Source organism: Chamaea fasciata, unplaced genomic scaffold (genome assembly GCF_029207755.1).
Source record: "Chamaea fasciata isolate MVZ Bird 193981 ecotype frontalis unplaced genomic scaffold, bChaFas1.0.hap1 SCAF_174, whole genome shotgun sequence".
Lineage (NCBI taxonomy): Eukaryota > Metazoa > Chordata > Aves > Passeriformes > Sylviidae > Chamaea > Chamaea fasciata.
The window spans coordinates 23,753-38,535 of NW_027094259.1; the positions used below are offsets into that span (position 1 = coordinate 23,753).

General features: G+C 60.5%; 2 protein-coding genes across 2 annotated transcripts; one reads left to right on the forward strand and one right to left on the reverse strand.

The window, feature by feature from the left end:
* Positions 1–291: 291 nt before the first annotated feature.
* Positions 292–7,277, reverse strand: TRAPPC5 (trafficking protein particle complex subunit 5). Its single transcript, XM_066208231.1, is given in 3 exon segments — positions 292–1,564; positions 1,566–1,592; positions 5,323–7,277. Coding segments are annotated over 3 exon segments (567 nt in total). The 5' UTR covers positions 5,593–7,277; the 3' UTR covers positions 292–1,294.
* Positions 7,278–10,132: 2,855 nt separating this feature from the next.
* PCP2 (Purkinje cell protein 2) lies at positions 10,133–13,449 on the forward strand. Its single transcript, XM_066208226.1, has 4 exons — positions 10,133–10,171; positions 11,971–12,088; positions 12,764–12,900; positions 13,376–13,449. The coding sequence occupies exons 1-4, from the start codon at positions 10,133–10,135 to the stop codon at positions 13,379–13,381; spliced, it is 300 nt and encodes a 99-aa protein (XP_066064323.1). The 3' UTR covers positions 13,382–13,449.
* The last annotated feature ends 1,334 nt before the right edge of the window (positions 13,450–14,783 follow it).

Consider the following 14,783-nt stretch of genomic DNA (forward strand, 5'->3'; position numbering starts at 1 on the left):
CCGGTGCCACCACCCCCCGTGTGGGGGGACATGGGGACAACGGTGGCACCCCCGGGACATCCCCGGAGTGTCCCCACTGTCCCCAGGAGGGGACACCCCCGTGTCCCGCACGGAGCCCAGAGGCCACCGCCGTGTCCCTCGGGGGGGCGGGGGGTGGCACGTGTGCTCCTGTCCCCAGGAGGTGACACGTGTCCCCACGGGGCTCCCAGACACACGGGGGACACGTTGGGGACACGTTGGGGACCCGAGCCCAGGCCAGCATGTCCCCAGAACAAGGAGAGACGAGGCCACTGCGGGGACAAGGGACACTTTATAGTGACACCAGTGTCCCCAAGGGCCACCTCGGGGGGGACAAGGCCAGAGCTGAGGGACACAAACCTGCCCCGAGGTCCCCAGGGGTGGCCGAGGGACATCAGGAAGGCTCCTGCGGTGACAAGGCCACGGGGGATGTGCCAGTGTCCCCTGCTGTCCCTCAGGCCCTTGTCACACACGGTGACACGGGACAGGGCCACAAAGGACATCCCGCTGTCCCCTCAGCAGCCCTCAAAGGAACCGTGTCCCTCACAGCCGTGTGACACGGCCACGGTGTCCCCTCGCTCGGGGCCCTGTCCTGCAGTGTCCCCTCCCTCTGGGCTGTCCCCAAAGTGTCCCTGTCCCTCTGCAGGCTGTCCCCTCCCTCAGGGCCCTGTCCCCCCGCCTGTGTCCCCTCGGTGTCATTGCCCCTGCAGGCTCAGAGCCCTGTCCCCAGTGTCCCTGTCCCCACAGTGTCCCTGCAGCGTCCCCAGTGTCCCCGCAGTGTCCCCGCGGTGTCATTGCCCCTGCAGGCTCAGAGCCCTGTCCCCGCTGTCCCTGCAGTGTCCCCAGTGTCCCCGCAGTGTCCCCGCAGTGTCCCCACAGTGTCCCCGCAGTGTCCCCGCGGTGTCATTGCCCCTCCAGGCTCAGAGCCCTGTCCCCGCTGTCCCTGTCCCTGCAGTGTCCCCAGTGTCCCCCAGTGTCCCCACAGTGTCCCCGTGGTGTCATTGCCCCTGCAGGCTCAGAGCCCTGTCCCCGGTGTCTCTGTCCCCGCAGTGTCCCCGCAGTGTCCCCAGTGTCCCCGCAGTGTCCCCGCAGTGTCATTGCCCCTGCAAGCTCAGAGCCCTGTCCCCAGTGTCCCTGTCCCTGCTGTCCCTGCCCCCGCAGTGTCCCCACAGTGTCCCCACAGTGTCCCCGCGGTGTCCCCAGTGTCCCCGCAGTGTCCCCAGTGTCCCCGCAGTGTCCCCGCAGTGTCCCCAGTGTCCCCAGCGTCCCCGCGGTGTCAGCGGCCCTCCAGGCTCTTGTCGCGGGCGATGACGGCCTCGTCGAACTTGATCATGAGCGTGGTGCCCTTGTGCCAGTGCGCGCTGACGCGGGCCGGGAAGCCGGCGGCGCCCAGCACGGCCTCCAGCAGCCCCGCGGCGAAGGCGGCGCAGTTCAGGGAGCTGTTCTCGCGCGGCACCGACACGAACGTGTTCACCACCGGCTCCCGCTCGATCACGTAGAACGTGCGGTCGTCGTCGTTGGCCTGCTCCAGCTTGTCGGCCTCGCGCACCGAACAGCGCCCGCCACAGCGGGCCCTGGGGGGAGACGGCTACGGTCAGGGTTTGCTCGGGATTGGGGTGTCGGAATACAACAGAAATATAATATAATATAATATAATATAATATAATATAATATAATATAATATAATATAATATAATATAATATAATATAATATAATATAATATAATATAATACATAACACGTACAGGGGGCCCTGAGGGGGAAAGGGTTACAGGTCAGAGTTTGCTCGGGATTAGGGGTGTCGGAGTAGAAATATAATATAATATAATGTAATGTAATGTAATATAATATAATATAATATAATATAATATAATATAATATAATGTAATATAATGTAATATAATACAATATAATATAATATGATATGATATAATATAACATAACATGTACAGCGGGCCCTGGGCGGGGATAAAGAGTTGCAGGTCACGGTTTGGTCAGGATTAGGGTGTTAGAGTAGAATAGAAATATGTAACGTAATATAACAAAATATAATAAAACATAATATATTATAATAAAACATAACATAACATAATACTATACAATGTAATAAATATAGTATAATATAACATAAAATAATATGATATAATATAATATGATATATCATATAACACAATATAATATGATATGATATGATATAACATAATATAATATAATATAATATAATATAATATAATATAATATAATATAATATAATATAATATAATATAATATAATATAATATAATATAATATAATATAATATAATATAATACAATATAATATAATATAATATAATATGTACAGCAGACCCTGGAGGATTTACAATTAAGGCTTTAGTCGAGGGTAGAATATAATATGATACAATAAAATATGGTACAATACAATACAATACAATACAATACAATACAATACAATACAATAATATAATATAATATAATATAATATAATATAATATTATATTATATTATATTATATTATATTATATTATATTATATTATATTATATTATCATATCATACTATATCGTATAATATCATATCATACCATACTATATTATACTGTCCTATATCATATTACATTACGTTAGAATAAAATTACACTGGAATAGAATATTAACAAAATACCATAATTTGGGTTTTTTCTGGGGGGGTGTTTTTTTGAGGTGCTTTTTTGGGATTTTGTTTTGGGGGGGAGGACTTGGTTATTTTGGGAGGATTTGGGGGTTTTTTGACGATTTGGGGATTTTTTTTGCCGGAGGGTTTTGGTTTGTTCGGGGGGGGTTTGGGGCTTTTTTTTGGGGGTTTTATTGGGGTTTTTTGGGAGGGGCGTGAGTATTTGGGGGGGTTTGTTCTTTGATGATTTGGGGGTTTTTTTGGGGGGGTGGTTTGATTTTTTGGTGGGTTTGATTTTCACATTTTTGGACCATTCGGGGGGTGGGGATTTTTGGGGCTGTTTTGAGGTTTTTTGGGGGGGATTTAGGTTTTTTTGATGATTTGAGGGGGTTTTTTGGGAGACGGTTTGGGCGTTTTCTGTTGGATTTTTACATTTTTCTGGCGCTTTGGTGTTTTTTTGACGATTTGGGGGTTTTTTTTAGGGGGGTGTTTTTTTGCAGGCTTTTTTTGTTTGGTTTTTTTGGGGGCTGGGGTTTTTTTTGGTGATTTGGGGATTTTTGGGAGGGGTAGGTTTTGGGTTTTTTTGATGGTTCGGGGTTTTTTTATGGGTGGCTTTGGCTTTTTTTGCAGGGTTTGATTTTCACCCTTTTGGGGGTCTGGGGTTTTTTGAAGATTTGGGGTTTTTTTTTACGGGGGAACTGTGTTTTTTTTGCATTCTTTTTTACTTTTGTTTATTTGGGGGGGTTTGGTATTTTTGGGGTTTTTTTTTGGGGGGGGAGATTTTAATTTCTTTTCATGACTTGGGCTTTTTTTGGGGGGGAAGGGGGGACAGTTTGCTTTTTTCCTGCAGATTCCATTTTCACATTTTTCGGCGCTTTGGTGTTTTTTGACCATTTGGGGCAGGCGGGGTTTTTTTGGGGTTTTTTTATGATTTTGTTTTTGGGTTTTTTTTTGGCAGGGGTTGGTTGTTTTGGGGAGGGGGTTTGATTTTCACACTTTCTGCAGCTTTGGGCTGTTTCTTGCCACTCCGAGGTAGGTTATTTTTGTTCTGCTTGGTTTTTATGGGGTTTTTCGTTTTGTTTTGGGATTTTTTTTTTGGGGGGGGGTTGTTTTTTTGTTTGTTTTGGGGTTTTGGGGGTGGTTTTTTGTTTGGTTTTTTGGGTTTTGGGGTTTTTTGTTTGTTTTGGGGGAGTTTTTGGTTTGTTTTTTTGGTTTTTTTTGGGTTTTGGAGTTTTTTGTTTGGTTGGTTTTGGGGTTTTTTGTTTTTTTTCTTTGTTTTGAGGGTTTTTTTGGTGTTTTTTGTTTGTTTTTTTGGGTGCTTTTTTTGTTTTGGGTGGGTTTTTTTGGTTGGTTTTGGGGGTTTTTTGTTGTTGTTTTTTGGGGGGGGTTTTTTGTTTGTTGTTTTATGGCTTTTTTTTTTGTTTTGGGGGTTTTTGGGGTTTTTTGGGGTTTTTTTTTGTTTTTTCTTTGCTAGTTTGTTTTGGTTTTTTTGTTTTTGGGGTTTTTTTTTGGTTTTTTTTTTGTTTTGGGGGTTTTTTGTTCATTTGTTTTTGGGGTTTTTTATTGTTTGGGGTTTTTTTTTTGGGTTTTGGGGGTTTTTGTTTGGTTGGTTTTTGGGGTTATTTTGTTTGTTTTTTGGTGGTTTTTTTGTTTTGGGGGTTTTTTGTTCGTTTGTTTTTGGGGTTTTTTATTGTTTGGGGGGGTTTCTTTGGTTTTTGGGAGTTTTTGTTTGGTTGGTTTTGGAGGTTATTTTGTTTGTTTTTTGGTTTTTTTTTTGTTTTGGGAGTTTTTTGTTTGTTTTTGGGGTTTTTTTGTTTTTTCTTTGTTAGTTTGTTTTGGTTTTTTTTTTGTTTTTGGGGTTTTTTAGGTTTTTTTGGTTTTTTTTTTGTTTTGGGGTTTTTTTGTTCATTTGTTTTTGGGGTTTTTTATTGTTTGGGGGTTTTTTTTTGGTTTTTGGGGGTTTTTGTTTGGTTGGTTTTTGGGGTTATTTTGTTTTGGGGGATTTTTGTTTGTTTTTGGGGTGTTTTTTTTGTTTTTTCTTTGTTAGTTTGTTTTGGTTTGTTTTTGGGGTTTTTTGGGGGTTTTTTGTTTTTTGTGGTTTTTTTTGTTTGGGGTTTTTTTGTTTGTTTTTGGGTTTTTTTTGTTTTTTCTTTGTTAGTTTGTTTTGGTTTTTTTGTTTTTGGGGTTTTTTGGGGGTTTTTTTTGTTTTTTTTTTGTGTTTTTTTTTTTGTTTGGGGTTTTTTTGTTTGTTTTTGGGGGTTTTTTTTGTTTTTTCTTTGTTAGTTTGTTTTGGGTTTTTTTTGTTTTTGGGGTTTTTTGGGGTTTTTTTTTTTGTTGTTGTTGTTTTGGGAGTTTTTTGTTTGTTTTTGGGGTTTTTTTTTGTTTTTTTTCTTTGTTAGTTTGTTTTGGGGTTTTTTTTGTTTTTGGGATTTTTTAGGGGTTTTTTTGTGTTTTTTTTTTGTTTTGGGGTTTTTTTGTTCATTTGTTTTCGGGCTTTTTTATTGTTTGGGGGCTTTTTTTTTGTTTGTTTTTGGGGATTTTTTTTTTTTTTTCTTTTTGCGCGGAGTACACACATTCTAACTTCCCACATAATTTTTTCTTCCCCCCCCCCTCCCCGCCCCCATATCCCTTTTTCCCCACCCCATCCCCGCTCACCTTGACGAAGAGCAGCACCCCCAGCACCTTGGTCTCCCTTCGGCCGGGTCTCTCCCGGGCCACCAGCGCGTCCAGCGCCCGCAGCCCCACGTGGTGACCCAGGCGGGCCAGGCGCGCCTGCAGCTCGGCCACCGAGGCCACGCGGCGCTGGCAGTACTGCACCAGCTCCGAGAAGAGCAGCGCGAAGGCGGCCAGCGACAGCTCCGAGCGCGGCCGGCCCAGAGCCCGCTCCAGCACGGCCGACTTGCCGCGGGTGAAGCGCGCCTCCATCGCCGCCTGCGGGGAGCGCCCGGGCGCGGGCTGAGCGCGCTGCGAGGCCGGGGACGAAGGGGCGGCGGGACAGCCCTGGGCTGGGCTCCGGGGGGGATTAAAGGGGGCTGGGGGTAGTTAGACAGGGCTGGGGTGGGCTCTGGGGGGGGGTTAAAGGGGGCTGGGGGTAGTTAGACAGGGCTGGGGTGGGCTCTGAGGGGGGGTTAAAGGGGGCTGGGGGTAGTTACACAGGGCTGGGGTGGGCTCTGAGGGGGGGTAAAGGGGGCTGGGGGTAGTTAGACAGGGCTGGGGTGGGCTCTGAGGGGGGTTAAAGGGGGCTGGGGGTAGTTAGACAGGGCTGGGGTGGGCTCTGAGGGGGGGTAAAGGGGGCTGGGGGTAGTTAGACAGGGCTGGGGTGGGCTCTGGGGGGGTTAAAGGGGGCTGGGGGTAGTTAGACAGGGCTGGGGTGGGCTCTGAGGGGGGGTAAAGGGGGCTGGGGGTAGTTAGACAGGGCTGGGGTGGGCTCTGAGGGGGGGGTAAAGGGGGCTGGGGGTAGTTAGACAGGGCTGGGGTGGGCTCTGAGGGGGGGTAAAGGGGGCTGGGGGTAGTTAGAGAGGGCTGGGGTGGGCTCTGAGGGGGGATAAAGGGAGCTGGGGGTAGTTAGACAGGGCTGGGGTGGGCTCTGAGGGGGGGTAAAGGGGGCTGGGGGTAGTTAGACAGGGCTGGGGTGGGCTCTGGGGGGGGTTAAAGGGGGCCGGGGGTAGTTAGACAGGGCTAGAGTCCTGTTTGAGGGGGATTGAAGAGGGTCTGAGGGGGATTAAAGGGGGCTGGGGGCAACTAGACAGGGCGAGAGCAGGTCTGAGAGGGATTGAGGGGGCTCTGAGGGGGATTAAAGGGGGCAGGGGGTAGTTAGGGCTAGAGCGGGGTCTCAGAAGGATTTGGGAGGGTCTGAGGGGGATTTCTGGGGCAGGCAACGGGGTTCAAGGGGGCGGGGGGCGGCTGGACAGGGCTGGTGGGGGGTCTGAGGAGGGTCTGAGGGGGATGTGAGGGGCGGGCAGGGGGGTTAAAGGGGGCAGGGGGTAGTTAGACAGGGCTGGAGGGGGGTCTGACGGAGATTGAGAGGGCTCTGAGGGGTTCAGGGGCTCTGAGGGGACCGGGGGCTCTGAGGGGGTTCAGGGGCTCTGAGGGGATCGGGGGCTCTGAGGGGATCGGGGGCTCTGAGGGGTTCGGGGGCTCTGAGGGGGTTCGGGGGGCTCTGAGGGGATCGGGGGCTCTGAGGGGATCGGGGGCTCTGAGGGGATCGGGGGCTCTGAGGGGTTCGGGGGCTCTGAGGGGATCGGGGGGCTCTGAGGGGTTCGGGGGCTCTGAGGGGATCGGGGGGCTCTGAGGGGTTCGGGGGCTCTGAGGGGTTCGGGGGCTCTGAGGGGGGAAGGTGGCAGCCGGGGAGCGGAGAAGGGCTCTGAGGGGCTTAGAGGGGGATGCGGGGCAGCCTGAGGGGTTCGGGGGCTCTGAGGGGGCCCGGGGGAAGCGGGGGCGCGGGAACGCCCACGGCGGGGCCGGGAGGCGGCGGGGAGCGGCTGCCGGGTGCGGACACGGCGCTGGCCGAGCCGGGGGGAGGAGATCGGGGCCCGCCCGGGAGCCCCGGTACCGACCTGACAGCGAGCCGGCCGCGCGACACCGCCGGGAAACGGCCGTAAAGCGCGCCCCGGGGGCGGGGCCTGTGCATAAATGGGCGTGGTCTACACGCAGGGGGTGTGGTCTGCACGGAGAGGTGGTGCCTGCGTGAGGGCGGGGCCTGAGGGGTTCCTCTCGCCGAGACCACGCCCCCTCCACGAGGCCACGCCCTCTGTGGAGATGGGGGACACGGGGGGACATCTGGTGACACGGGGGCAGCGGGAGGGGCCCGCGCGCCCCCCGCCCCTCCCCCCCCGGACACCTGGGCCGCCAGCTGGGGTGGGGGAAGGGCCCCGATCCCCAGTGACGTCAGCGGGGGGGACAGGAGGGGGGAGGGGTGCGGTGACCCCCCCGGGGACACCTGGGACAGGACAGGGCCACCCATGGGGGGCACCGGGGTCACCCCCCCATGCGACATGTGCCCCCTGTCGCTGATGTCACCCGGGTGTCCCCCGCCCCCGGGTGTCATTTGTGTCGCACAGGTCCCCGCTGTGTCCTCCCCGTGTCACTCGTGCCACCCGGTTCGTCCCTTATGTCCCCTGTCTGTCCCCATGTGTCACCCCCCGTGTCCCCTTGTCCCTCTGTGTCCCCATGTGTCACCCCCCGTGTCCCTATGTGTCATCCTCCGTGTCCCCGTGTCCCTCTGTGTCCCCATGTGTCACCCTCCGTGTCCCCATGTGTCACCCCCCGTGTCCCTATGTGTCACCCTCCATGTCCCCGTGTCCCTCTGTGTCCTCATGTGTCACCCCCCGTGTCCCCATGTGTCACCCCCCGTGTCCCCATGTGTCACCCTCCGTGTCCCCGTGTCCCTCTGTGTCCCCGTGTGTCACCCCCCGTGTCCCCGTGTGTCACCCCCGTGTCCCCATGTGTCACCCCCCGTGTCCCCGTGTCCCTCTATGTCCCCATGTGTCACCCCCGTGTCCCCGTGTGTCACCCCCCATGTTCCCATGTCCCCCACTCCCTCTGTTGTCCCCAGGGTCGCTGCTGTCCCTGTGTCACCCCAGTGTCCTCATGGCTCCGGTGTCCCCAGGGTCCCCGTAGCCCACAGGACCCCCCGTGTCCCCATGTCCCCACTGTTCCCATTGTCCCCAGTGTCCCCATTGTCCCCAGGGTCCCCATTGTCCCCATCCCCCTCAAAGTCCCCAGTTTCTCTTCAGTGGGACACAGGGTGACAGAACGAGGTGACACTGGAGAGGACACGGGGACACAGGGGGGACACTGGGGACACTGGGGGACACTGAGTGGACACTGAGGGACACTGGGGACACTGGGGGGACACACCGGGGGACACTGAGGGGACACTGGAGATCACTGGGGGGGACACTGGGGGACACTGAGTGGACACTGGGGGGACACTGAGGGACACTGGAGATCACTGGGGACACTGAGGGGACACTGGAGATCACTGGGGGGACACACCGGGGGACACTGGGGGCACTGGGGACACTGGGGACACTGACTGGGGCACTGTGTCCCCCCCGTGTCCCCCCCGTGTCCCCCCCCGGCGGTGGGTGGGTGCGGATTTATGGGCGCAATTAATTAAAGGCCATTTCGTTAATTGCCGGCGGCTGCCAGGGGGGGATTGGGGACACGCGGGGGCGGGGCAGCCCCCACCCCCCCCGAGGGGAGCCGCGACACCCACGGGACCCCACGGCGACAGCTGCGACCCCCCGGACACGGACAGCGATCCCACGGGACCCCACAGCACCCACAGTGATCCCACGGGACCCACGGGAGCCCCACAGCACCCACGGGACCCCACAGCACCCACGGGAGCCCCACAGCACCCACGGGACCCCATGGAGACCCCACAGCACCCACAGCGATCCCACAGCACCCACGGGACCCCACAGCACCCACAGCGATCCCACGGGACCCACGGGGACACCGCGGGGACCCCACAGCACCCACGGGACCCCACAGCGATCCCACAGCACCCACGGGACCCCACAGCATCCATGGGACCCCATGGAGACCCCACAGCACCCACAGCGATCCCACAGCACCCACAGCGATCCCACGGGACCCTACAGCACCCACGGGGGCCCCACAGCACCCATGTGACCCCATGGAGACCCCACAGCACCCACAGTGATCCCACACCACCCACGGGGACACCGCGGGGACCCCACAGCACCCACGGGACCCCACAGTGACAGCTGGGACCCCCCGGACACGGTCAGCACCCACGGGGACCCCACAGCACCTACGGGGGCCCCATGGAGACCCCACAGCACCCCCAGAACCCCACAGCACCCACGGGGACCCCACGGTGACACCTGGGACCCCCCGGACACCCACAGCGATCCCACAGCACCCACGGGGACCCCACAGCACCCACGGGACCCCAAAACACCCGCGGGGACCCCAAAACACCCACAGGGACCCCACGGGGACCCCAAAGCACCCACAGGGACCCCCACAGCACCCACGGGGACCCCAAAACACCCGCGGGTACCCCAAAACACCCACAGGGACCCCACGGGGACCCCAAAGCACCCACAGGGACCCCACAGCACCCACGGGGACCCCAAAACACCCGCGGGGACCCCAAAACACCCACAGGGACCCCACGGGGACCCCAAAGCACCCACAGGGACCCCCACAGCACCCACGGGGACCCCAAAACACCCGCGGGGACCCCAAAACACCCACAGGGACCCCACGGGGACCCCAAAGCACCCACACTGATCCCACAGCACCCACGGGGACCCCACAGCGGCTGTGCGCACACGCAGCACCCACGCCCCCCCACCCCCGGCACCCAGGGGTGCCCCCCCGCGCTTCCACCGTCACCGTGTCCCCCCCTCCCCCCGCCCGCCGTGTCCCCCCCCGTGTCCCCCCAGGGGATAAGAGGCCCCGCGGGGGTCGCTGCTCCCCACCCGCGATGGCGGCCCCGGGGGGGACGGAGCCGGAGCGCGCCGCGGTGAGGGGGGCACGGGGGGCACCCCGGGGGGGGTTTGGGGGGCACCCCGGGGGGAGTTTGGGGGGCACGGGGGGCACCCCGGGGGGGGTTTGGGGGGCACGGGGGGCACCCCGGGGGGGGTTTGGGGGGCACGGGGGGCACCCTTGGGTGGGGTTTGGGGGGCACCCCGGGGGGGGTTTGGGGGCACGGGGGGCACCCCGGGGGGGGTTTGGGGGGCACGGGGGGCACCCCGGGGGGGGTTTGGGGGCACGGGGGGCACCCTTGGGTGGGGTTTGGGGGGCACCCCGGGGGGGGTTGGGGGGCACCCTTGGGTGGGGTTTGGGGTCCCCTGTGAGAGCGGGTCCCCATCACAAGGGCACCCAGGGGCGCCCCCCAAGTTTGGGGGTCACTGCGGGGGGCGATCCAAGAGCCCGGGGGTCCCACTGGGGGGATCCCCAATTCGGGGGGTCCCATTGAGGGGGGTGGGGCCCGTTTTGGGGGGGGGTCTCGAAGCTGAGGGGGGCTCAGCTCGGGAGGTTCCCCATTAGAAGTGGGGGTGTCACCGTTTCGGGGGTCCCTGTGCGCGGGGGGGTCCGTGTTTGGGGGGGGCGCCCCCGGCCAAGGGGGGGGGGGGGGGGTCCCTCACAGGGGGGTGGGGGGGGATCCCCCATTCGGGGGCGTCCCTGGTTTGGGGGAGGGCCCGAACGAGGGGGCGGTCCCTGTGCCGGGGGTCACTGTTTTGGGGGTCCCCGGGGCAGGAGGGGGTCCTTGTTTCGGGGGTCCCTGTTTTGGGGTCCCTGTTTTGGGGGATCCCTGTTTTGGGGTCCCTGTGTGGGTTCCCTGTTTTGGGGTCCCTGTTTTGGGGGGTCCCTGTTTGGGTTCCCTGTTTTGGGTTCCCTGTTTTGGGGTCCCTGTTTTGGGGTCCCTGTTTTGGGGGATCCCTGTTTTGGGGTCCCTGTTTGGGTTCCCTGTTTTGGGTTCCCTGTTTTGGGGTCCCTGTTTTGGGGGGTCCCTGTTTTGGGGTCCCTGTTTGGGTTCCCTGTTTTGGGTTCCCTGTTTTGGGGTCCCTGTTTTGGGGGGTCCCTGTTTTGGGGTCCCTGTTTTGGGGTCCCTGTTTTGGGGGGTCCCTGTTTTGGGGTATCCCTGTTTTGGGGTCCCTGTTTTGGGGTCCCTGTTGGGGTCCCCGTGTCGGTTTCCCTGTTTGGGTTCCCTGTTTTGGGGTATCCCTGTTTTGGGGTATCCCTGTTTTGGGTTCCCTGTTTTGGGGTATCCCTGTTTTGGGGTCCCTGTTTTGGGGTCCCTGTTTTGGGGTATCCCTGTTTTGGGGTCCCTGTTTTGGGGTCCCTGTTTTGGGGTATCCCTGTTTTGGGGTCCCTGTTTTGGGGTCCCTGTTTTGGGGTCCCTGTTTTGGGGTATCCCTGTTTTGGGGTCCCTGTTTTGGGGTCCCTGTTTTGGGGTATCCCTGTTTTGGGGTCCCTGTTTTGGGGTCCCTGTTGGGGTCCCCGTGTCGGTTTCCCTGTTTTGGGGGGTCCCTGTTTTGGGGGGTCCCTGTTTTGGGGGATCCCTGTTTTGGGGTCCCTGTTTTGGGGTCCCTGTTGGGGTCCCCGTGTCGGTTTCCCTGTTTGGGTTCCCTGTTTTGGGGTATCCCTGTTTGGGTTCCCTGTTTTGGGGGATCCCTGTTTTGGGGTATCCCTGTTTGGGTTCCCTGTTTTGGGGGATCCCTGTTTGGGGTCCCTGTTTTGGGGTCCCTGTTTTGGGGTCCCGGTTGGGGTCCCCGTGGCGGCGCCGTCCCCGCGGTCCCTGACGCGCCGTCCCCGCAGCCCGGGGGGTCCCCGGCCGAGGGGGGCTCCCCGGAGCAGGAGGGGTTCTTCTCGCTGCTCAGCTCCGTGCAGGGCACGCGCATGGACGAGCAGCGCTGCACCCTGGGCGGCAGCACCGGTGAGACGGGGGACACCGGGGGGACGGGGGGGACAGGGGACATCGGGGGGACACCGGGGGGACGGGGGGGGACAGGGGACACCGGGGGGGGACAGGGGACACCGGGGACACTTGGGGGGGGACAGGGGACATCGGGGGGACGGGGGACACCGGGGACACTTGGGGGGGACAGGGGACATCGGGGGGACGGGGGGGACAGGGGACATCGGGGGGGGACAGGGGACATCGGGGGGACGGGGGACACCGGGGACACTTGGGGGGGGACAGGGGACATCGGGGGGACGGGGGACACCGGGGGGACACCGGGGGGGGACAGGGGACACCGGGGGGACGGGGGGGACAGGGGACATCGGGGGGGGACAGGGGACACCGGGGACACTTGGGGGGGACAGGGGGGACAGGGGACACCGGGGGGACATCGGGGGTGGCACAGGGGTGAGGGGACACCGGGGACACCGGGGGGGACAGGGGACACCGCGGGGACAGGGGACACCGGGGGGGTGACAGGGAGGACAGGGGACATCGGGGGGGGACAGGGGACACGGAGGGGACACCGGGGGTGGCACAGGGGTGAGGGGACACGAGGGGGGTGGGGCGCCGGGCTCGGGGGGCTCGGGTGGGTGCCGGGGTGACTCGGGGTGTCCCTGGGTGACCCGGGGTGTCCCCCCCGGGCAGGAGGAGGGGGCGGGGAGCCGCCCCCCCCCGAGCTGGCGTCGCTGCTGGACATGGTGGCGAGCTCACAGGGCCGCAGGATGGACGAGCAGCGGCTGCCCGTGCCCCGCCTGCCCGGCTTCGGCACCGGGGGGGGACAGGTGGGCACCGGGGGGGGACAGGTGGGCACCGGGGGGGGACAGGCGGGCACCGGGGGGGGGATAGGTGGGCACCGGGGGGGGACAGGCGGGCACCGGCGGGGGACAGGTGGGCACCGGGGGGGGGATAGGTGGGCACCGGGGGGGGACAGGTGGGCACCGGGGGGGGGACAGGTGGGCACCGGGGGGGGGGGGACAGGTGGGCACCGGGGGGGCTTTGGTATAGGTGGGCACGAGGGGTGGGCACCGGGGCAGGTACGGGAGGGGGACGATGGGGGCACGCAGGTGGGCACGGGGGGGGTACGGGGGGGAGGGGGGGGCAGCGGCAGAGCCCCAGGAATTTGGGGAGGGGGCTCAGGAACGGGGGGGGGTTGGGCTGGGGGAGGGGTCCCAGGAGTGGCTTTGGGACGGGAGGGGGACACGGGGGGATTTGGGGACCCCTCCCTCCCCCTGAGTGCCCCTCCCCCTCTCCCCGCAGGACTGAGCCCCCGGAGCCGCCCCGCCCCCCCCGGGCCTGCCCCGCCCCCCCCTCGGCCTGTCCCCTGTCCCCTGTCCCTGCCCGTGTCCCCAATAAACGCCCGAGCACCTGGCGCCTGTGACACCCGCGGGGCCTTGGGGACACTGGGGGGGGGGACACGGGGGGGGGACACCGAGGAACGCCACGCACCGCCGGGGGTGGCACCAAGGGACAGCACTCAGGTGACACAGGGGACACGGCACGCCCGGGGGGTGGCACCAGGGGGCAGAGGGGCGGCAGTGCCACCCCTGGGGACACCCCGGGGACACCCCGGGCAGTGCCGGCGCCGTTTATTGGGGGTGGGGACACCCAGGGGTGCCACGTGTCCCCGCGGGGCCGGGGGGTGGCGGCAGGGCCGGACACGAGTCCCCCCCTCCCCCCCGACCGCGTCACACGCGTGTCCCTCGTGTCCCCACGTCAGCAGCCGGGGCAGGGACACGGGGACGGGCACGTGGGCTCGCTGCCAGCCACAGTGGTGGCATCAGGGGAGGGCACGTGTCCCCTGAGCCGCCCACGCGGGGACCAGACGTGGCCACGTGTCCCCGGTGCCATCAGCACGGTCACAGCCACGGCACCGGCCTGTGCCACACGTGTCCCCTCTGTCACCAACACGGTCACAGCCACGGCGCCGGCCTGTGCCACACGTGTCCCCTCTGTCACCAACACGGTCACAGCCACGGCACCGGCCTGTGCCACACGTGTCCCCTCTGTCACCAACACGGTCACAGCCACGGCACCGGCCTGTGCCACACGTGTCCCCTCTGTCACCAACACGGTCACAGCCACGGCACCGGCCTGTGCCACACGTGTCCCCTCTGTCACCAACACGGTCACAGCGATGGCGCTGGCTGCTGTCACACGTGTCCCCTCTGTCACCAACGATGGCGCTGGCTGCTGTCACACGTGTCCCCTCTGTCACCGAGGATGGCGCTGGCTGCTGTCACACGTGTCCCCTCTGTCACCAACGATGGCGCTGGCTGCTGTCACACGTGTCCCCTGTGTCACCACCACGGCCACGGTGCCGGGGTCACTGTGCGGCCGCATCGAGGAGCCACGTGTCCCTTCTGTCACCGCCGTGTCCCCTCTGTCACCGCCGTGTCCCTTCTGTCACCGCTGCGTCACCTCTGTCACTGCCGTATCTTCTTTGTCACCGCCGTGTCCTCTCTGCCAGCACCGTGTCCCCGGGGTGGCCGTGTGTCCCCTCAGGCCTGTGTCCCTGTCCCCGGGGTGGCCGTGTGTCCCCAGGGTGGCCGTGTGTCCCCGGGGTGGCCGTGTGTCCCCGGGGGGGCCGTGTGTCCCCAGGGGGGCCGTGTGTCCCCTCAGGCCTGTGTCCCTGTCCCCAGGGTGGCCGTGTGTCCCCAGGGTGGCC

Excerpts from the sequence above, each read along its gene's own strand:
- PCP2 (XM_066208226.1), top strand. The coding sequence starts at position 10,133 with ATGGCGGCCCCGGGGGGGACGGAGCCGGAGCGCGCCGCG. Across the intron at positions 10,172-11,970 it reads CGGAGCCGGAGCGCGCCGCG|CCCGGGGGGTCCCCGGCCGA; the intron begins GTGAGGGGGGCA and ends CCGTCCCCGCAG. Across the intron at positions 12,089-12,763 it reads CACCCTGGGCGGCAGCACCG|GAGGAGGGGGCGGGGAGCCG; the intron begins GTGAGACGGGGG and ends CCCCCCGGGCAG.